At 45.7% G+C, this 21,814-nt stretch overlaps 1 protein-coding gene and 1 pseudogene across 4 annotated transcripts; both read right to left on the bottom strand.

Annotated features, from left to right (window-relative positions):
- Positions 1 to 574: 574 nt before the first annotated feature.
- Positions 575 to 11,758, bottom strand: LOC309598569 (putative 2-ketogluconate reductase; annotated as a pseudogene). Its single transcript, XR_014230909.1, has 7 exons — positions 11,752 to 11,758; positions 10,626 to 10,717; positions 9,845 to 10,249; positions 7,906 to 8,077; positions 2,392 to 2,568; positions 2,079 to 2,175; positions 575 to 1,169 (listed from the first exon to the last, which is right to left on the bottom strand). The product of XR_014230909.1 is annotated as a putative 2-ketogluconate reductase (transcript).
- A 137-nt stretch (positions 11,759 to 11,895) lies between these two features.
- On the bottom strand, positions 11,896 to 21,239 carry LOC309588308 (putative 2-ketogluconate reductase). Of its 3 annotated transcripts, none has more exons than XM_082307387.1 (7): positions 21,184 to 21,239; positions 20,440 to 20,687; positions 16,279 to 16,663; positions 14,856 to 15,027; positions 13,495 to 13,673; positions 12,613 to 12,709; positions 11,896 to 12,211 (listed from the first exon to the last, which is right to left on the bottom strand). In XM_082307387.1, exons 2-7 carry the CDS (start codon positions 20,638 to 20,640, stop codon positions 12,055 to 12,057), a joined length of 1,191 nt encoding a protein of 396 aa, XP_082163513.1. In that variant the 5' UTR covers positions 20,641 to 20,687; positions 21,184 to 21,239; the 3' UTR covers positions 11,896 to 12,054. The 3 variants fall into 3 exon arrangements, with proteins under 3 accessions (XP_082163513.1, XP_082163515.1, XP_082163514.1); XM_082307389.1 differs by having other exon boundaries at positions 20,440 to 20,537; positions 21,184 to 21,208; XM_082307388.1 differs by having other exon boundaries at positions 20,440 to 20,674; positions 21,144 to 21,198.
- Positions 21,240 to 21,814: the final 575 nt, after the last annotated feature.

The following is a 21,814-nucleotide window of genomic DNA, read 5'->3' as shown; positions in this document are numbered from 1 at the left end:
TAAAGACAACTGAGAGGACAGCAAACTGTTTCCAATGAAGCTCTAGTGAGGTGGATGAGCATTCTTCTATTTAAAGAGATCCTTTTCCTGTGGAATTCAAATGATTAATTGTAATACATGTGCTATTTCTGGAGGAGGAAAGCCATGGGATTTTGATTTCTTTCTGTAATAATTGCAGTAACAAAAACAATTTATCAAAGTATTTTTTTTTTCTCTTTACAGTAGTGAAGGTCCCTGTTATATCTTGATTCAAGTATAATTATTCTTGCGAACGTCCAGGAGCAGTGGTACAAAGGAACACATATAGAGATTTGGATTTTAATGCTGCGTGTGTTTTTATAGACTTTTGTGTTCCCCCTAATTTACAGAATGGTGCTGGAGGCTTAGAGGGCTCCAAGCGTTCTTCCAAGTATTTGCACAAAGCTGAGGGAGGGAGACTGCACAGAAATTTGGTATTACACAGTAGCATGTTCATCTGGAAGACTAATTTTCCTTAGTGCTAGTACTTTAAATTGTCTTCTAAAATCCAGTCTGCTTTGAATAAATGCTTCTGAAAACTGACTTTTGCCTCAGCATTTTGTGTCTCAGGAGCTAGTTTAAATGGAGACTTCCATATGGAAAATCACTAATATTTCTAGGCAGGTAGCTTACTTTGTTGTTTTTGATAGCTAATAGAATGGGAACAAAGTGAATTATGTAATCTAAAACGTCATTTTCTTTAGGACTAGGGAGCCTAGCAAGAACTGTAGGTGCATTGGCAACGAGAAGTTATTTTTTCCAGAGCCACTTAAAGACTGCATGCATCTATCTATGGAAGTGAAGAGTAATGTATTCCTCCACTTCGCAAGGAAATTAAAATGTAAAAGCTGTTTTTTAACGACATGTGAGACCCCGACAGAGCTTTCCGTGCCCGCTTGGAATAGGTTTCTCTTAACGGGGAAAACATAAAAATCTTTAGAGCTGATGGGGGAAAGACAAGAATAAAAAGAGAGCTGCGATATCCTTTTGCACATCCGCTAGAGAGCACTTCACTGGGTATGGGGAGACCATTAAGAACTGCTAGTATGTTTTCAGCTGCTTCCTCTGTTATCATGTAGGTGGCCTTGTCTGTTTTGATGCCAAGGTGAGGCGTTACAATGACGTTCTTTAATTTTAACAATGTATGATCTCTGGAAGAAAGGAAAAAAGAGATAGTTAAGTTACCTACTGTTGTTCGTCCAAACGAACGAGTAGTCCAAACGAACGAGTAGTCCTACTTTGGCTTTTGCACTGTATTTAAATATAATTTAATATAATTTTACAAGTCCCACTTACATCCAGAGAACCTGATCACCTGTGTTCAAGTAATTTTGGACATTAAAGGGACATGTTAAGAGTTTGTACTGTGCTCTTTTGTTCAGAAACAGACTTTTGCCATTAGGCAGCAATTTGAGCTATGTCAGAAGAGAGGATTAAGCCCTCCTGACACATTAACCCTACAAAACGGTCTGAGCTGTAGTTATGCAACTCCGATAATGGACAGCAATGTCCTGGCACACAGACAGAACAAGACCAAACTGCCCCCAAACCAAAATGCAGCCGGCACAGTTAACTCCACAGGCACCATTCTGGTAGAGGTGTGTTTTTACAGAAGCTAAGTAGCCTCTGGGCCCAAGAGATCTGCAGTACTTCAGCCTTGTATTGGGAAAACAAGCCTGCAGGGAGGGAAACCTCGGGGCAATGCAGCAGGTCTAAGAAGGGATGAGTCGAGCAGCTTCCACCCATTCACGGCAAGTTGCACCTTCAGATAAAGCAATTTGTAAGTGAAGCACTGCTGCAGCTTCCTATGGTGATTCTGTGGAGGGGGTTTAACGCTCCCCATGGCACGCAAGCCCCCTCCTGCTGTTTCCTGGCGCCCAGGCTCCCCTTTGGCCTGTTATCAGACCCAACATCTGGGCTGCATCCCATCTGTATTCATGGCGCTGTTACGCAAACGGGGCCGGGGCGGGTGGGGCTGCCTCTGCCAGACCCCTGCCTGCTGCAGGCATGCCTCCTGTCTCCGGCAGGGCTCACCCATCCTTTCCGAGAAATAAGGCAACCTGGGCAGTGGTTCGGGGCAGGTGACATCCAAAGATGCGGCCCTTGATGACACCAGTCTGCAGAGCTGTCGCCAGGCCTCTTGGTCAACGGCTGCACCTGGTTTGGAATAAGAGTGTCTCTGAGTGCCATCTGCAGGGAATGATCTGAGAGTGAAAAGAGAACAGAAGGGGAGAGAGAGGAATTTTCGCCCTGCCTGATCTCTCCTTGGTGTATGCACCAGCTGCGCGGCGGATGCAGCATGGTGCCGTGTGTAACACAAGAGGAGCTGGCTCATACTTTCTCATCAGGCCAGTCAATGGTTCTGGATGGTACCTTGGCTGATGTTAATGAGAGTAGCTGTGGGTTTCATCAGCTCCACTTCTCTTCTCCCAATCAGCTTGTGTGTCTGAGGTGTCAGGCTCACCACCACCATCACAAAATCTGCCTGCTGGAGCAAGCTGTCTGTCTTTCTGCAAAGTGGTGCCAACAGCTTGCTCCTCTTCCTCTTTGCTGGTGGGGAAAAAAAGGATCACACTGCATTTCAGGGCATCAGTCATGAAAATATTTTCTTCAATGATGTGACGGGTATACAAACTAAAGGATCTGATTATCACATTCATGTAGCAAACAGGTGGCAAACAAAGGTGAATTTACTCTCAGCTGGCTGTTTAGGCCCTTCTGGAAGGCTTCAAGCCCTACAGCAGGGGATGGGTGCCTGCCTCTCAGCCATTGCAGTGCAGGGTTCAGGGGCTTCTTTTGAAGTCTGCAAGTGGAATAAAGCCAAGCAGTGGAACAGATGGCAACACATGGTCCACTCTCCAGGATCTCCTGTGGGTACAGTGCACCTCACAGGATTCAGTAATTGCTTACACCAGAGTAGTGGTATTCACCAGAACTCATCTGTGTGAGCCCTGAGCATGCTGGTGGTCCTCATGCTGTTGGCATCCTCCACTGAGCCTGGCATTTTCTGATGAGTGGAATCAGCAAGGCAGCTCTTTGATCATGGGTTGGTTTACAGGACACCAGGCCTGCTGGCGACAGACAAGGCACACCTGTCTCGAAAGGGAAAAAGGACCTTTGCACAGGAGTTAGCAGGGCTCATTCATTGAAAGAGCTTTAAACTAGATTTGAAGGGGGGAAGGGGTAAAACCAGGCTTGCTAGAGATAAGCCTGGGGCAGCAATCCAGGGTTTGAGGGAGGATGTGCTAGTGAGGTCCTTCAGTATGCCATCTCAGTGGAGGTAGGGGATGGAGATCCATGTGGCAGCAAAGACACAAGGGTTATGGATGTGTTAGAAACCATGGAAGCGCCTGAGAATGGTCACGTAGGAATTAGAGCTTCTCCCTCCAAAAAGGTGGCAAGATCAATAGCCCCACTGAAGTGCATCTACACCAATGCACGCAGCATGGGCAACAAATAGGAGGAGCTGGAAGCCGTTGTGCAGCAGGAAAACTATATGACATAGTTGCCATCATGGAAACACGGTGGGATGACTCGCACAACTGGAGTGCTGCAATGGATGGCTATAAGCTCTTCAGAAGGGATAGGCAAGGAAGGAGAGGTGATGGGCTAGCCCTGTGTGTTAGGGAGTGTTTTGATTGTCTAGAGCTTAATGATGGTGATGATAGGGTTGAGGGTTTATGGGTAAGAATCAGGAGGAAGACCAGCATGGCAGCTATCACGGTGGGAGTCTGTTACAGAACATCCAACCAGGATGAAGAGGCAGACCAAGTATTTTATAAGCAGCTGGGAGAAGTCTCATGATCGCTAGCCCTTGTTCTCATGGGGGACTTCAATTTACCAGATGCCTGCTGGAAATACAATACAGCAGAGAGAAAGCAGTCTCAGAGGTTCCTGGAGCGTGTGAAAGGTAACGTCCTGACACGGCTGGTGAGGGAGCCAACTAGGGAAGGTGCCCCACTGGACCTCTTGTTTGTGAACAGAGAAGGCCTGGTGGGTGATGTGATGGCTGGAGGCTGTGTTGGGCATAGCGATCATGAAATGATCGAGTTTTCGATCCTTGGAGAAGTAAGGAGGGGGGTCAGCAGAACTGCTACCTTGGACTTCTGGGGGGCAGACTTTGGCCTGTTTAGGAGCCTGGTTGACAGAGTCCCTTGGGAGGCCGTCCTGAAGGGCAAAGGAGGCCAGGAAGGCTGGACATTCTTCAAGAAGGAAATCTTACAGGCACAGGAGCAGCCCGTCCCCATGTGCCAAAAGATGAGCCAGTGGGAAAGACCAGCCTGGCTGAACAGAGAGCTTTGGCTGGAACTCAGGAAAAAAAGGAGAGTTTACAACCTTTGGAAGAAGGGGCAGGCCACTCGGGAGGACTACGAGGATGTCATGAGGTTATGCAGGGAGAAAATTAGAAGGGTCAAAGCCCAACTGGAACTTAATCTGGTTGCTGCTGTAAAAGGCAATAAAAATGTTTCTCTAAATACATTAGCAACAAAAGGAGGGCTAAGGAGAATCTTAGTGACAAAGGATGAGGAAAAGGCTGAGTTACTTAATGCCTTCTTTGCCTCAGTCTTTAATAGCAAGACCAGTTTTTGTCAGGGTACCCAGCCCCCTGAGCTGGAAGACAGGGACAGGGAGCAGAATGAAGCCCCCATAATCCAAGGGGAAATGGCTAGCAACCTGCTACACCACTTAGACACACACAAGTCTATGGGGACAGATGGGATCCACCCAAGGATACTGAGGGAGCTGGCAGAAGTGCTCACCAAGCCACTTTCCATCGTTCATCAGGAGTCCTGGCTAACCAGGGAGGTCCCAGTTGACTGGAGGTTGGCAAATGTGACACCCATCTACAAGAAGGGCTGGAAGGAGGATCTGGGGAACTACAGGTCTGTCAGTCTGACCTCGGTGCCAGGGAAGGTTATGGAGCAGATCATCCTGAGTGCCATCACACAGCACGTGCGGGACAATGGGGAGATCAGGCCCAGTCAGCAGGGGTTCATGAAAGGCAGGTCCTGCTTGACTGACCTGGTCTCCTTCTACAACAAGGTGACCCGCTCAGTGGATGAGGGAAAGGCTGTGGATGTTGTCTACCGGGACTTTAGTAAGGCCTTTGACACTGTCTCCCACAGCATTCTCCTGGAGAAACTGGCTGCTTATGGCTTGGATAAGTGCACTCTTCGCTAGGTGAAAAACTGGCTGGACGGCTGGGCCCAAAGAGTGGTGGTGAATGGAGTTAAATCCAGTTGGCGGCCGGTCACAAGTGGTGTTCCCCAGGGCTCAGTATTGGGGCCAGTTCTGTTTAATATCTTTATCAGTGATCTGGATGAGGGGATTGAGTGCACCCTCAGTAAGTTTGCAGATGACACCAAGTTGGGCGGGAGTGTTGATCTGCTGGAGGGCAGGAAGGTCCTACAGAGGGACCTGGACAGGCTGGATCGATGGGCCAAGGCCAACTGTATGAGGTTCAACAAGGCTCAGTGCTGGGTCCTGCACTTGGGTCACAACAACCCCATGCAACGCTACAGGCTGGGGGAGGAGTGGCTGGAGAGCTGTCTCGGAAAAAAGGACCTGGGGGTGTTGGTTGACAGCTGCCTGAATATGAGTTGGCAGTGTGCCCAGGTGGCCAAAAAGGCCAATAGCATCCTGGCCTGTATCAGAAATAGTGTGGCCAGCAGGACCAGGGAGGTGATAGTGCCCCTGTACTCGGCACTGGTGAGGCCACACCTTGAGTACTGTGTTCAGTTTTGGGCCCCTCGCTACAAGAAGGACATCGAGGTGCTGGAGTGTGTCCAAAGAAGGGTGTCCAAAGAAGCTGGTGAAGGGTCTGGAGCACAAGTCTTAACGAGGAGTGGCTGAGGGAGCTGGGGTTGTTTAACCTGGAGAAGAGGAGGCTGAGGGGAGACCTTATGGCTCTCTCCAACTACCTGAAAGGAGGTTGTAGCGAGGTGGGGGTCGGTCTCTTCTCCCAAGTAACAAGCGATAGGACAAGAGGAAATGTGCTCAAGCTGCGCCAGGGGAGGTTTAGGTTGGATATTAGGAAAAACTTCTTCACGGAAAGGGCAGTCAGGCCCTGGAACAGGCTGCCCAGGGAAGTGGTTGAGTCCCCATCCCTGGAGGTATTTAAAAAGACCTGTCGATGTGGTGCTTAGGGACATGGTTTAGTGGTGGACTTGGCAGTGTTAGGGTAAGGGTTGGACTCAATGACCTTAAAGGTCTTTTCCAACCTAAATGATTCTATTCTATTCTATTCTATTCTATTCTGTTCTGTTCTGTTCTGTTCTGTTCTGTTCTGTCCTATTCTGTTCTATTCTATTCTTTGGCAGGCCTCCAGGACTTTCACAAAATAAAGTGTTCAACACAAAAAGTTACCAAAGGAGAGCGACATTTTTAGTTTGAACTTTTCACAACAAAAAAGGATACTTGCCATTTCTCCCGTTCTTTGTAAATTTAGCTGCCTGAACTTTGGGAACTAAAGCAATGATAAGAGATTGTGTGTAGAATCTTCTGCTCCTGATTGCAAGAGAATGGCTCTGGATTACCTCCTCCCTAATCTAGAAATAAAGAAAGAAATCACACTAAGAAAATAACTGCAGTGTAACTTTGGACCATGTGTCTCCTAACGCATGCATTTCATTATTTTCTTTCAGTGTCCAGGTCAACAACCAAAGATTAAGTGGATAAAGAACAGACTGGAACTATAGCCAGTTTTTCAGCACGCAGAGTGCATCTTACTTCAGCCCATAAGCTTGAAGTGTAAAGGTACTTTAAAATAAGCAGGTTTTTAATTTCTATTGCACTATGCATTGATTATTCACCACAGCACTCTTACATAAATATTACTTTAAAGGCTGAAAATTACTGAACAGGGAGTTAGTGATGACCTACAGGAAAAAAAAAGATTTGTGCCTTATTTTCTCTTTTTTGTGGTTTATGAGGAAATTCTGAAAGATCTTAAGGAGGGTGTTCACTAGTACTTTTTTTCATGTGAGTTTGCTCAGCTGTTTTTATAATTTCTGAAGTAACAGGAATGCCAAGCAAGGCTAGAAATTTCTGGCCTCATCCACCCTTGTGATTTGGTTAGGGCTGGCTAGAGCAGTAACCCTCCTGCTGCCGTCTGCATATGGAGAAAATCACTGAACGCCACACACGCTAGCACTGCAGCTTCTCCCTTCAGTCAGGGAGGAGTAAAATTGTCTCAGGGTAGATCACGGTTTATAGCAGTAAACATTTGTTCTTCTTGTTGGCTGCACCTTGCCTGATTGCAACAGCCTTGAGTTGTACATGGGGATCTTGCCCACCTTTACATTGAAGAGCCCCTGTCCTGAATCTCTAACAAGGATCAGATTCCCAGATACGCAGGCTAGGAGGGGCCAGAAATGAAGGGTAAAATCCAGTTAAATACTTGGCAAAATTCCTGCTGGATTGAAGAGAAACAAGGGTTTCTCAAACACAGCTCTCAAGTTAATCAGTTTTCATATTGTGCCAAATACACGTTTCCTAGTTCCCAAGTCATTCAGAGTTTCAACAAGATTACTCCAGAGCTTCAAAATATGGAGAAAAAATAAACAAAAGGTAGACTTATGTGTCACTATAGTAAGATATGATACGAATAAAAAGGGTATAAGCTTGATTTTCCTTTTTCTCTTCACATCTCCAGGAAACCTTGGAATTTCTAATATAAAACCTAAATTAAGTTTCCAAGTGTTTAATCACCAAGTAATTCCTCACAAGACTGATTTGAGGCAACCGTTCTTTTTTTTTTTCTTTTTTTTTAATCTTGGCCCTATTCCCTCATTTCTTGCTATGTTCCTGACATAATTCCTTGAAAAGGAAATACTGACTATCTAAAAGGGAGTTTCAACTGTAATTAGGGTCAAGACATATCTTTACCTCCGTGTCCTGTTGTGGTACGAAACGTTCGTTTCAAATGCTTTGGCTCTCAGAGCAATCTTAGACCGAATGCTGCCCATGCCAGTGATCCCCAGAGCAGCTCCAGTAACTTCAACTCCCAGAAAATCGGCTTCACAGTACTCCATACCTGAAGAAATCGCAACGTGATCGTCTGCAAGAAAAAACACTCCAATATGAGAAATCAATGGGGTCCAACACAGAGGAACAAGGCAAAAGAGTCTGGGCTTGTTGTGCTACTATAGCACAACATAACTTTTAACAGTTACAAACACACAATTTTAAATAGCAATGGTTTTTGTAATGTCCTAGGTGACTCCCTAATATTCCCTGCCACATGTATGTGACATTCCCATTTATTCTTACCATACCAGAAAAACCCTTTTGATGTAATCTTCCCTAAAAATCCTTTCACTGCTTTAGACTCATAAAAATATTGCCCTGTTCTGCATCAACAATCAAAATAATTATTGCCACTAACACTGCAGAGTTTGGAAATGTCACGTGGAGAATAACACCAGAATAACACCAGTTTTGCTATGTATAATAAGAACAGGTTTCCTGTTCACCTCTGCCACTCTCCTTGGAAAGAAAAGTGTGACTTCTTTAAAAATCACTACTCAGTAATTTCCATAATTATCTGTTAAACCTGCAAAATTTTGGATAGTTCTACAACACAGAAAATAAACTTATATGCACAGAGACAGCATTTATTAGTCTGCTAGCAAGGTGACAGGCTTCTGATATTTCAGTCTTCTGATATTGCCAGCTCTTCTAAAACACAAGCAGAATATTGTGAAAATATCAAAAAATGCCTCAGGATAAAACTCAGTCATGCCAGGGCAGAGCTATCAGAGATGCCACCAGGGATAGTTTATGTAGATGGGAACAAGAAATTAATCTCCCTTTTAATCTGTCTCCTCCTTGTGAGGCAGAAACAGATTTAGGGGGAGACAAATCTCCTTTTGAGTTTCTGTGAATCCTGTGGCACAGCTGGTAAATCAAAGGCAGGTAAATTTAACAGGATAAATCTGGAGGATCTTTTCCTGAAGCAGGAGGCATTCTAACCAAGCCAAGGGTAGGTCTACTTGGGGAAATGACAAGAAAAAATTGTGGAAGAAACTAGAAAGGATGCTACTAGCAGACACTGGAGCAGGCTGCCTTGTTGCTTTCTAACGCTCCTTAAATTCCCCAATTCTGCACGAACCCATTTTGGTCCCTGAGAATACGCCCATGCCTCTGTCAGCCCCAGCTTTCAGCACGTACCCTTATTCCGCTCCATTGTTTCCTCCCACACTCTAATTACTTCTGCCAGCCTGTGGTTGCAGCGATCACCTGATCTTTGGCAGCTCCCACTTTTGGTCAATAGCACTGTAACGCTGTCACATCAAGAAGCACGTGTTAACGTCAGCCAAATGTCAGAGTCACTGAAAGTGCGCTGCTCAAGAAGGCAATGAAACTGAAAGTTTTCATATGTAGGAAGCACACTTCAGTGTGTTGTTCATCTGAAACTGTTAAATTAAGTCTACAGCCGTATTTATTCTAAAAACTAAACTCCAGCTTCTAAGACCAAGCCCAGTCCATAAAGCAAAAAGTTGTATTTGAGTCGAATGAGATTAGATTCTGCTCAAGTATTTTCAACCCAGGCTGCTGACCTGTGAAAAATAAACTCATATGATTTTATTTATAACCAGTTGAAATATATGCTATGCATGTTTGTGTATAGTGTAATAATTTAGATATATTTATGATATATAAAATATATGAAAATACCGATTATTCTATTTGTCAACCCAACATATTTAGATTTTCACATTTTATGTGAAACTATGTGCACTACAGATAACTCTAGGAAAAGTCAAGTTAATGGTAGGTAAATCTGGTATGATTTTTCAAAGCCACAAAAGAATTGAGATGTTACCTTCCACTAGTCTTCTAGTAGATGCCAGCAGCAAAGCCATCCCAGTATCTGCTGTGCTGCTAGAAACAGCACGTGGAGCATTAGGCATCTTCACACCAAATCTAGCTACAAGTTTCAGATCCAGGTGATCCATCCCTTCTCCTGAATTTGCAATCCCTTTCAAGTTTGGCAGGCTTTGGAGGAGCTCTTGGTCAATGACTGATTTGTGACACCACAAATAGATCACTTGGACCTTTTTACTCATATGCTTTCTGTTTTCAAGAAACTCCTTCATGGTGATAAGGTAGAAATGTTTCTTCAGGAATGCCATGTGGCCATGCAGTATCCCACGTATGCCACCAAAATGTTTTCATTTACCAACATTTCATTTACCAAAAGCCCAGGTAGCTCTCTTCCTCCTATGATCTGCACAAAGAAGAAAGACACAAAGTGTCAGAAGAAAGATATATAATTGTTTCCAGGCATTTTAAAGAATAATCACTTTCATGACCTGTTTCATGACATCTATGACGAGAGATCTTATAAACCACATATTTAGATAGGGAGGTAAACAAGATGAGAAAGCAGCTCTTTTAAGTGTCCTTTAAGTGTCCTACCAATCATACACACACACACACACACACACAGAGGTATTCACATAATCAAGTCTGAACAAGTTCTGTCCCTCATGGTCTGTAAGGTTTCATATCACTGCCACCAGGTTCATAACACACAATTATTTCTCATTAATTACTTAGTTTCAGACCATCAATATTCTGGTGCAATAAATCTCCTTCCCTACCCTGAAATCACAAATTACCACGTCTAAGTAGTTTAGAAAAATGTTGGACCAAATCTCGTTCGTGAAAATAAATTGCACAGCTTCATCATGAACTTTGAGTTACCAGGATAATTTTTAAATGCTTCATTGCAGAGATTTTTGCAGCCCCCTGTCTTATAGAGACACCAGCGACCTCTTACCTGCAGTGCTTCCCCTGAGGCTATTTTAAGTTAACAAAGTAATACATGCTTAGGCAAGTGTTTTCCAAGAAGGACTAATGCACTCAAATTAAAGCGTGGGTTTTTTTGCAGGAATCACTGACTGTCTGTTTGCAGTTCCCAGAGGGTCTGTGAATTGACAGCTTTTTTTTTTTTTTTTTTTTTTTAAATAGACTATTTACAGCTACCATTGATTTTCCATAGGAATTTTGGGAAGAGCTGCAGGGAGAGCTGAGCAAGGGCTGAAGATCTTGGAATCCCCTATAGCAATACTTGCTGTTGTCTTGTTAGTAGTATTTCACTATCTGCATCTGAATGTCTAACTCTCGGCCTGTCTACGCTTCCTGTGCTAAAACTTCATTTTACCATCCCTTCAAGAAGCCTGACCATATTGCCAAATAACGGAAAGGCTCCCAGATCTTACAGAGGCGACAAACATTTTACTAAATTTTCTGACTTTGTTGCCTGGAAAGAGAATGTAAGAAAAAGCTTGGCCCTGGGCTGGAAGTTAGGACTGATCACTAATTTTACTTTAGGCTGGGCCCTCACCCATGTGATTTCAGTGGTAGATCTACCATTGTTTCATGGCCAGTCAAGATAAAAGCATCATTTTTGTCTGCATGGAGGAACTAGATCTCTTGGGATTTACTTTGGTTTTCAAAGGATCCCCTCAGGAAAATCAAAGATGCTTTTTCAATTATTTGCTTTGCTTTAACATGTAGATAAAGCAGAGCTCTTCTTACATTAGAAAATCTTAGGCCTACAATCATTTCAAGGAGTCTGCTTTCTTCAGTGTTTTGATATAAAAATAGAATATTGCAATATTGGCTGAAAAGTGTTTCAGGATACAGTCAAATTTCTGCAGGGAATTAATGCTCAATTCACCTTTAATATATTTGAGAGTTACACAATCTGCTTGGTGTGCTTACTTATCATTACGTAGCAGCAAGTACTGGGAACAGAACACAGGCATTCATTGAAATAACAGACTGAAGATATCAAAGTACATAACTGCTTAGTTTAAAATCTTCAAACAAATCCCTTTTATTAGTTCCATTTTATTTTTCAGAATTGGAAATAACAGTACAGATCAAGTCTAGTCAGATGACAGCTTTGCAGTATCATGACAACAAAAGCAGTGCAGGAAAAGGTTGCTTTTTTTTTTAAAGTGGTACTGTAAGAAATAGTGCCTTCCCACACCTATGAGGTTTAGTGATATCATCTGGCACACATCATTTGGGAAACACTTCACTTGGAATGGGTTGGCCATTGAGAACAGCCAGCATATTTGCTATTGCTTCTTCTGCCATCATACGGATAGCTTGCACTGTTGCGGTTCCAATGTGAGGGGTTATGATGATGTTATTTAATTTTAATAAAGGATGATCTCTGTAAGAAACAGAAAGAACACAATGCATTACACAGGGAATTCACTCTGCAGCTATCCTATACTAGTTGTTAAGAACTGAACCTCAGGAAACAGCAATGGCATGTTGAGATAAAAGGGCCACAAAGCACCGAACCAGCAGAAAGCTGTGGGAAGCTTGCTTACCCATTTCTTCCTCCTCCCTATTGGTCTCGTTGCCCTGCCTGTCAGTTAGGCTGGCAAAGAACTGACAGATGCGGGAAAGCTGAGTAGTTTGTCATTTATTTATGACTGTGTACGACAGGCTGAGGTTCTGCCCTTAAACAGTGAGAGGAACTCCCCATGGAGATGAAGATTACGAGCACACTTTTGCACACAGTTTAAAACATTTCAGATTAATAGAATGGAAAACAGGTTTCTCTACCTTGGCAGAGGCTCAGGGTACGTCACGTCCAGAGCAGCAGCCCTAATAACCTTATTCTGGAGAGCTTCTACCAATGCATCTTGATCAATCGCTGCACCTGCATTGAAATGAAATCTTGCTATCCTGATGAGTTAATAAACACATTTTTACCTGGGAGCGGGGAAAGGTCTCAAGAGCCTGGTAAGAAAAATTACAGGCTCTTCATCTTGTTAGAAAGTACAATAGCTTTCTAATAACCATTAACCAAACAAAACAGAGATTTTATTTATTAATCTTTAATTAGAGGAGGATTATGGTCCACTGTATAAGGCTTTTGCTGGGATGTGACCAGTTTCAGTCTTTTCCTCATTTTGACACTGACTTTCTATATTATTTATTTATAGTCAGTTATTTTATAGACAATTATTATTTCTATATAGACAAATAATTTAAGCTCTTCAAGCTTTCCACTCTTTTATCTCTGCTTTGTTTACTGAAACTATAATCTCTCTCTTACGTGCTTGTTCAGTATCAACATATCTGTAATACCTTATGAGGTTTCTTTTCTACATAGCTGTTCCAAATGAAACTTAGATTTTTCCTTGTACCCCATTCATTATCGGTGATGATAAACCTTTCAGTTATTTCCACTAAAAAAAGCTGTCTTTAGGATAAGGCCAAAGAGAACAGAACATCTGCTGAGCATCCCTAAATTCCATAGGACCTTTGAACACAGAGCATCTGGTCTATGATACATCATTCACTTGGAAACTGCCAGCTGCTTCATGACTCAAACAACACAGGGACATCACGGACTGAGGTCGGAGGGGGGAATGTCAACATAATCAGACAAAACACAACCTTAACCGTGGAGCCACAAACAGTGCTTTTAGACCACCCTACCTCGGCTGATGTTTATAAGAGTAGCTGTGGGTTTCATCAGCCCCAGCTCCTTTTTCCCAATCAGTTTGTGAGTTTCAGGAGTCAGATTCACAACCAACATGACAAAGTCAGATTGCTGCAGCAAGTCTTCCATCTTCTTACAGTAGTGGGCACCAACTGCCTCTTCCTCCTCCTTTCTTCTGAAGGAAAAATGCACACACCCCCACATTGACACAACTATTTCTAACTGGCTTTAACAATCAATCAACCCTAGGAGGGATCTGGAACAGCACAGAGATTGAGAGGTTTGAAGCCAAGGCAAAGGAAAAGACATTGGCAGGCACAGATGGTGGAAGGGAGGAGGGAAGGATGTGGGCTAGAGGGAGCAAGAGGCTAGAGGAGTGGCGGGACACTGAAGGAATGACGTACGTGTGAAAGTGAAGCACATGGGCGATATTCGGTATAGGAGGCTGGGGATGGAGTCAGACCCCACTCTTCTCTCCTGCGTCTATGCCAATCCCTGTAGAGTCTCTCCTTGCCTGACATGTGAGTTAGGGCTTGGGGTGGAAAAGGAATGAAGGGGAAGTGAAGTCTGAAAGAAAGGGAACTATAAAACTAAGAGAAGTTAAGACCGTTGTCATTGGTGCTGGTGCGATGAGTGATCTGGCTGGGCTGAGGAGAGGGGTGACTGCCTGGGTGGGCCAGGGATGCTGCCAGAAGCCTGAAGAGCCCAGCAGGACAGGGGACACAATGAGGGCACAAGGCCTGGGTTGCTTGGACGACATCTTCAGAAAGGTTACACGGCCCTTGTTCCAAACTGCTAGTAGCTAACCAGGGCAGAGCGATGGCGGGAGGCGAGGGGGAGCTGCTTCCCGAGGGGAGCAGTAGGGAGCCAAAGGAAGGAAGCGGCAGCACGCTGGTGCTCCTCATACTGCCTGTAGCTGTCACAAGTGCCTAGTCTTGTGCGATTTGGTATACTACTTACACAGAACTTGTTCAGCATAACTTGCTTAGCATAAATTTGCTGAAGCCTGAGGCCGCAAGCTGTGAACTCTCACCGAGATATGTTGAACTTTTACCTAGTCAAGTAAAAGAAGGCCCCAGAGCGGGTTCAAGCCAAAAGATAAGGAAGCTGCATTCATTAACAGAAGCTGCAGCCTTAGGGAGAAGAAAAGAAATGGCCCACCTAGAAATAATGAAAGGACCCAGTGAAAAATGGGAAGACCCCAGACCCTAATATTACTGCTGGTCCAAACTGTCACATGAGGGATAGGGAATTTAGATTGTAAGGGTATAATTGCCCAGGGGTGTCTTTGTTTGAGGTCCCTCTTTGGAGGCACCAGCTGGAGGTGCTATTAATAAAAAGGACTTTACATTTTTACCTCTGGTTCCTATTATGGTACAAGATCCGCATGTCGAAGGCTCTGGCTCTCTGAGCCACTTTGTACCCAATCCTGCCCATCCCGATGATCCCAAGCGTCGCTCTGGTTACTTCCACTCCCAGCCAGTCAACAGCAAAATACTTTGTGTCTGGAGAAACCGCAATCTGGCAGCCTGAATGTAAATACATGATAAATGGGTACAAACCAACCATAAATGTAGGTTTGGGGGAAAGAAGTTTCTCACCGTCACAGCAGAGGGGCTCTGGAGCACCCCTTACAAAACATCCTTGATAATTTTGACCAGTTTATAGAAGGGCCTGGATGGTGCCATCCCCTGCAACAGCCAGGGCTGGAGCCAGTAACACGGGGGGCTCCCGGGTGGGTACTGTGCTGGGAGGAATGGCTCCGCAGGGAAGTAACTCTTCTGTGGCTGGAGTTCTTTCTTGGAAGTTCAAAAATAGCTTCTTTGACACTTACCACCCCGCAAGCATTGACTTCACTGTTCTTTAGCTGGGGTAAATCTCACCATTTCTCTCCTGGATCACAACCCAAAGCAGCCCCACTGCTTGAGTAGGGGCAAAGGCTGCAAATTCCAGCTCAGCCAGGGATCACTATGAGCTTTTATTCAAAGAACCTGAGGTCCAGCAAGATGCAATAGTGAGAAAACATCACAGGGAAAGAGGTGTTATTTCATGCTCAGGGATGGAGCAGTGGTGACAGAAACACTATGAGTCCCTGAAGGCAGAGGTAACTTCTTGTGATAGTCTCTACTGACACCTTCCTTCCCCTGAAAGGCACTGCGTAGCAAGGGCATGTGGGGAAAGGACCTGCCTTTAAGGGCACGAACTAATGTCGGTGGTATAGTTTGGAATAACTTTGTCAAAAGGATTATCAGCTTTTTCAATAATAATGCTGATGTTCTTCTGGAAATACAACCCATTGGCTTAGACAAACTCTTCACAGAAGCAGGAAAAAAATGAAGAGTTATACTGATTACTGCTCTAGAGATGGGGACATGGCCATTAATGCTTTGTACCTTCCTGTAGCTCCTAACACTTGTTCCAAAGGGAAATGGAGAAGTGGTGACATTCGATTTGGATGCACTTTGTATTCAGTTTTTACAGCTATAAACAACTCACCCAGTGAACACCGGGAGGAGAATTAAGCTCCAGGCATTATTCCAAACAGGGTATCACAAGTGACTTTAAAGTGCATAATTTAGGCAAAGGCCTTACTCTTGTCACCATTGCCTTAAAAAGAAGCGGGACATAGGAAAAGCAGAGGCCTCTGAAAATGAAGTCCTCAGAATTTTTTTTCCCTGTAAAAGCATCCCAAGTATTGATTTGGGCAGATTACCTGTATCATAGTAAAAGTGAGACGTGCCAAAGAAGCAGCTAAGATCCAAGAAAATGTAAAACATTACCTTCCACTAGTCTTCTGGCAGAGGCCAGCATCAAGGCCACTCCTATGTCTGCTGTTGGGTCCGCCACGGCGTGTGGGGTGTTGGTCACTTTTACGCCAAAGTCAGAAATCATTTTCAAGTCTAAGTGATCGACTCCAACCCCAGAGTTTCCAATTACCTTTAAATTAGGCAGGCTTTCTAGAAGCTCCCGGTCAATAGTTGGCCTGCACTCAAACACAAAAACAGACTGGATTTTTTTGCTCATTTCTTTTTTGTTTTCAAGAAATTCCTTCATGGTGATAAGGCGAAAGTGTTTCTTCAAAAGTGCTGCGAGGTTTTCTAGCACACCATGAGTTCCTCCTATATCCACAATCAAAACACCTGGCAACTCTTCTTCTGCCATGACCTGCAACAGGGGAACAGAAGAAATAACTCCTTTCTCTAGGAGAACACCCTTAAAGGAATGCTGCTGTAGTGATCACTTAAATTCACACCTGTAAAACAGGAAACTGATGGAACTCAACACTGCTTTTACTGATACAGAATAAATCCACAGTCACTTGGTACTAGCGTGGTACATTAGACAACTTCCCAGCATCTTCACTAAGTGCCGATTTAGACTATAACACCAAGGAATATCCACCCCCTTAGGTCTAAATCCAGTCCTACAAGGTGTTCTTCTTAAATAGTTTCATTTTACTCCTGAATCAATATTGATTTCACACAAATCTGGTAGCTTCTCAACCTTATTCACAAATTCATTTCTATAAGCAGTGGTGTGAAACGGAGGCTGCTAGAAAGTGACTCAAAGTTTCTTGCCTATTGATTATGGTTGGTGAAGGCGCAGGTAGCGTAGGGAGGCAATGAGGCTCAGATGGGTCTGACAAACATCCGTCAGGAATGGTTTAGGTCTAACAAATTTGCATGATGTCCTTGGACAGCTGCTACACTGCCTGCCTTCAGTGTTTTAAACATCCAGATCTGTCCCTGAACTTACCTCCTGCAAAATTTAGCACACCCACGCCTGTGTGCTGAACCAGTGAGGAAGAGCACCAGAGGTGATACTTGAAGTCCCACTGACAACACAGTCCTTCAAACTAGAACTTTTCCCCTGCCCAGACAGTTTTGAGCCCAGTCCTCTCTGCAACACCCATGCAAATGTATTGTATCCTGCAATAAGATAGGGGCTCCACAGATAGCCACACACCTAATTAGAGGCAGCCTTTATTGACAAAAATGGTAGCAGAAGATTTGCTCCATGTCTTAACAACATTCGTGTCTAATTTCCTACAATTCTGTTTGCCGTGCTCCACTCACTTTAGGTCTCTATCCCATACTGTGTCCTAGACTTGGGTCCAGGAAAGCCGACATCCTGCTAACTGAATCAGAACAATTTTTGCACAGCAGTATGCTGATTTATTCTGGACACACAGTGCTGGGCAGAGATTTCCTGCTGCTTCAGTCCTCTCACACAAGCCTTCAGGGAGTAACCAGAATTCAAACCTCTGACAAAAAGGCATCAATGCAGATTGGAAGTTTCCGTCAAACTGTATTTACCCTTCTCCTGAGCAAGCTCAGGCTTATCCCAACTGCATCGATTAAATGCTTACAATCTCAACATCAGTAATACTTCTTTATCCTGGTCTTGACCTCCATTTCTGCCTCCAGTTTGCTGCTGTACATGGGCTAGAAGGGGCCTCCATGTTAGGACAGGTCTGCTGTTCACCACAAACGGTGTCTCTGATAACACTAACAGTGGCAAACAAAGCAATGAGATGAATAGTGCAACCATATTGCAAAGGAATACTGTGTTCTTAGAATTACAGAATCATAGAATCGTTTAGGTTGGAAAAGACCTTTAAGGTCATTGAGTCCAACCGTTACCCTAGCACTGCCAAGTCTACCACTAAACCATGTCCCTAAGCACCACATCGACAGGTCTTTTTAAATACCTCCAGGGATGGGGACTCAACCACTTCCCTGGGCAGCCTGTTCCAGTGCCTGACTGCCCTTTCCGTGAAGAAGTTTTTCCTAATATCCAACCTAAACCTCCCCTGGCGCAGCTTGAGCACATTTCCTCTTGTCCTATCGCTTGTTACTTGGGAGAAGAGACGAACACTCACCTCACTACAACCTCCTTTCAGGTAGTTCAGGTACTTTCAGGTACAACCTCCTCTCTCAGGTAGAGAGCGATAAGGTCTCCCCTCAGCCTCCTTTTCTCCAGACTAAACAACCCCAGCTCCCTCAGCCACTCCTCATAAGACTTGTGCTCCAGGCCCTTCACCTGCTTCGTTGCCCTTCTCTGGACACGCTCCAGCACCTCGATGTCCTTCTTGCAGTGAGGGGCCCAAAACTGAACACAGCACTCGAGGTGCGGCCTCACCAGTGCCGAGTGCAGGGGCACTATCACCTCCCTGGTCCTGCTGGCCACACTGTTCCTGATACAAGCCAGGATGCCATTGGCCGCCTTGGCCACCTGAGCACACTGCTGGCTCACGTTCAGGCAGCTGTCAACCAACACCCCCAGGTCCTTTTTTCTGAGACAGCTCTCCAGCCACTCCTCCCCCAGCCTGTAGCGTTGGATGGGGTTGTTGTGACCCAAGTGCAGGACCCGGCACTGAGCCTTGTTGAACCTCACACAGCTGGCCTCAGCCCATCGATCCAGCCTGTCCAGGTCCCTCTGTAGGGCCTTCCTACCCTCCAGCAGATCAACACTCCTGCCCAACTTGGTGTCACCTGCAAACTTACTGAAGGTGCACTCAATCCCCTCATCCAGATCACTGATAAAGATATTGAACAGAACTGGCCCCAATACTGAGCCCTGGGGAACACCACTTGTGACCGGCCGCCAACTGGATTTAACTCCATTCACCACCGCTCTCTGTGCTCGGTCGTCCAGCCAGTTTTTTACCCAGCAAAGAGTGCACCCATCCAAGCCGTGAGCAGCCAGCTTCTCCAGGAGAATGCTGTGGGAGACAGTGTCAAAGGCCTTACTGAAGTCCCGGTAGACAACATCCACAGCCTTTCCCTCATCCACTAAGCGGGTCACCTTGTCATAGAAGGAGATGAGGTTAGTCAAGCAGGACCTGCCTTTCATAAACCCCTGCTGACTGGGCCTGATCCCCTGGTTGTCCTGTACGTGCTGTGTGATGCCACTCAGGATGATCTGCTCCATGACCTTCCCTGGCACCGAGGTCAGGCCGACAGGGCTGCAGTTTCCCAGATCCTCCTTCCAGCCCTTCTTGTAGATGGGCATCACATTTGCTAACCTCCAGTCAGCTGGGACCTCCCCGGCTAGCCAGATATTCTTAAATTTTTAGATATTATTAGATATTCTTAAAGAATTATTTTCTTATTTATTTATTTATTTTTATTTATTATTTTTCATTATTAGATATTCTTAAATATATCTAATCTATTTGTTGCCAACTTAAGTATTTTGAACATTGCCAGCCCCATATTGTGAAATTTGTGCAAATTTCCCCAGCTGTAGTCTGTATATTTCTTAAGAGTATCACACAACCTGACCTTAGAAGGATGAACTAGATATGTCCTCCAGAATGAATGATGCATAGAATAAAAGACAAGATTTGATGTCACATTGTGACAGCACTGTCCGGCTTCTTGCTGATCAGAACCTGATTCTCCTGCGACAGCTTACTCAGACAGGATGGCAACTAGACCTTATGCTGTTTAGTGATGGAAAACTGCGCGCCAGATATGGTCAACTGACTGGCAGACGCCGGTAAGGCAGCACTGTACTACACCACTCGCTTTCATCACCACTTCCTCCTCCATTACAATACACTACTCAGGAAGGTCAGTCAGACCCGCACCGATTTTAGAAGCACTTCCTAAACTTCACAAGCAGAAAGGTGATCCATGAGGAAGCCACAGTGCAGCGCACCAAGAGCTGGTTTAGCTTTAAACAAACCAGGTGATGCACTAGAAGCAGGCTAGTCGCATGTAATTAATCTTTTAATTAGCGTGGAACTGCTGAATCTGCCACAATCTCAGCCATGTTTGATACGGGCGTGAACCATTCGTAGACTGCAGCTTTGGTTCAAGAACTGGGGTTCTGCTAGTAACAGCTACAATCTTAAAAAAAAATATATTGATAGCAGTAAACTAAAAACACTTAAAGGAACCTTGCAGAGGGAAGGGGGCTCTCCAGATACCAACCTTGGTCTGAGGAGCAGTTATCGTCTGTCCTCCGGCACTACCTGGGCCTGTCTTGTGCCTCTGTCTGTAATCCACACTTCTGCTGTGACAGCGATGTCCTTGAGAAGCAATAGCTGGATGAATAAATTTATAAGCCAAATTTGGCTGGCCAGACATCAAGGGAATGTGTTTTAACACACCAGATGCTATGGTCCTGAACATAATTTTTCAGATGTCAGATGTTTTGTCCAGTGTGCTAAATGTAACACCTGTTAAGAACATGACAATTCTGGTTGTGGACTAGTATAATCCGAAGTATGGCTAACTCTTTTTTTTATTTCTTTTAAAGCTGTCTCTCCTCACATTTTCTATTTACATAAGATTATTCCATGTATGCATGCATCTATAATCAAATATAACACTGATAATAACGTATGTGTACTGATAATGAGTTCTGGTCCTCGCATTGGAGAGAAAACTTTGAAAATATGGATCGGATTGAGACAAGCGGGCAAACAAAAAGGACCACGGGCAAGCATTAACTTCAGTGTTACTGTTTTTCTAAGCCGGCCATGTTTCTTTTGTGGAGCTTGACTCACTGCTGACTTGCAGGTCTGTGGACTGGCCCTGCTCTATCACTTTGGACTTAGCCAAATAACAAATAAACCCACGTAGTTTTTTTCCAAGCTCTGTTTTAAGTTAATAGCACGCGTTACGCAGGATACATTCCTCCCACTGACTTCTCTGCAGAAGAAAACGAATTACCCGAATGACAACCAGAACTACCGGCGGCCGGCTTCCTCCTGACGACGCTTCTCCCACGGCGCGGCCTCCGGGCAGCGGGAGGAGCCGCCCGCCCGCCGCCCCGCTCCCCGCCGGGCCCGGGCCCGCCCCCGCCGCGGCCGGCGCTCCCCGCGCCCCCGCCCCGCCGCCTCAGCAAACGCGCACCCGGCGGCTTCCAGCACCGGCACCGCGGCTCCCAGCGAGGAGCGAGCGCGGCGGCGCGACCGCTGCCGGGGCCGGGCGGCGCCGCTGCGGCGGGCAGGGCCGGCCCGGGGCTGGCAGCACGAGGCGGGGCGGGCGGGGGGCCGCGGCGAGCCGCCGGGCGCGCACGGACCCGCGTCTCCACGCGGCGCTCACGGCGCGGCCAGCGCTCGGCGAGGCAGGCGGCCGCGGGCTGCTGCGGCCGCGCAGCCCTCGCCGGCCGCGGCGACGCGGGGAGCCGGGCCGCGGCGACCTCCGCCTCAGCCAGCTGCGCCGGCCGGCGCGGCGCGGCTCCGCTTGCGAGGGGAGGCGCCCGCGGCCGCGGGCAGCAGCGGGGCGGCACAGCCCGCCCGCCCGGGGGCGCCCGGCTCCTCGGGCAGCGGGGACACCCCCGCAGGGCCGCTCGCCGCCT

The sequence above is a fragment of the Platalea leucorodia genome (genome assembly GCF_965183815.1).
Source record: "Platalea leucorodia genome assembly, chromosome: 1".
Lineage (NCBI taxonomy): Eukaryota > Metazoa > Chordata > Aves > Pelecaniformes > Threskiornithidae > Platalea > Platalea leucorodia.
Note: the sequence above shows the minus strand (reverse complement) of the source record. Positions and strands in the feature narration are given on the sequence as shown.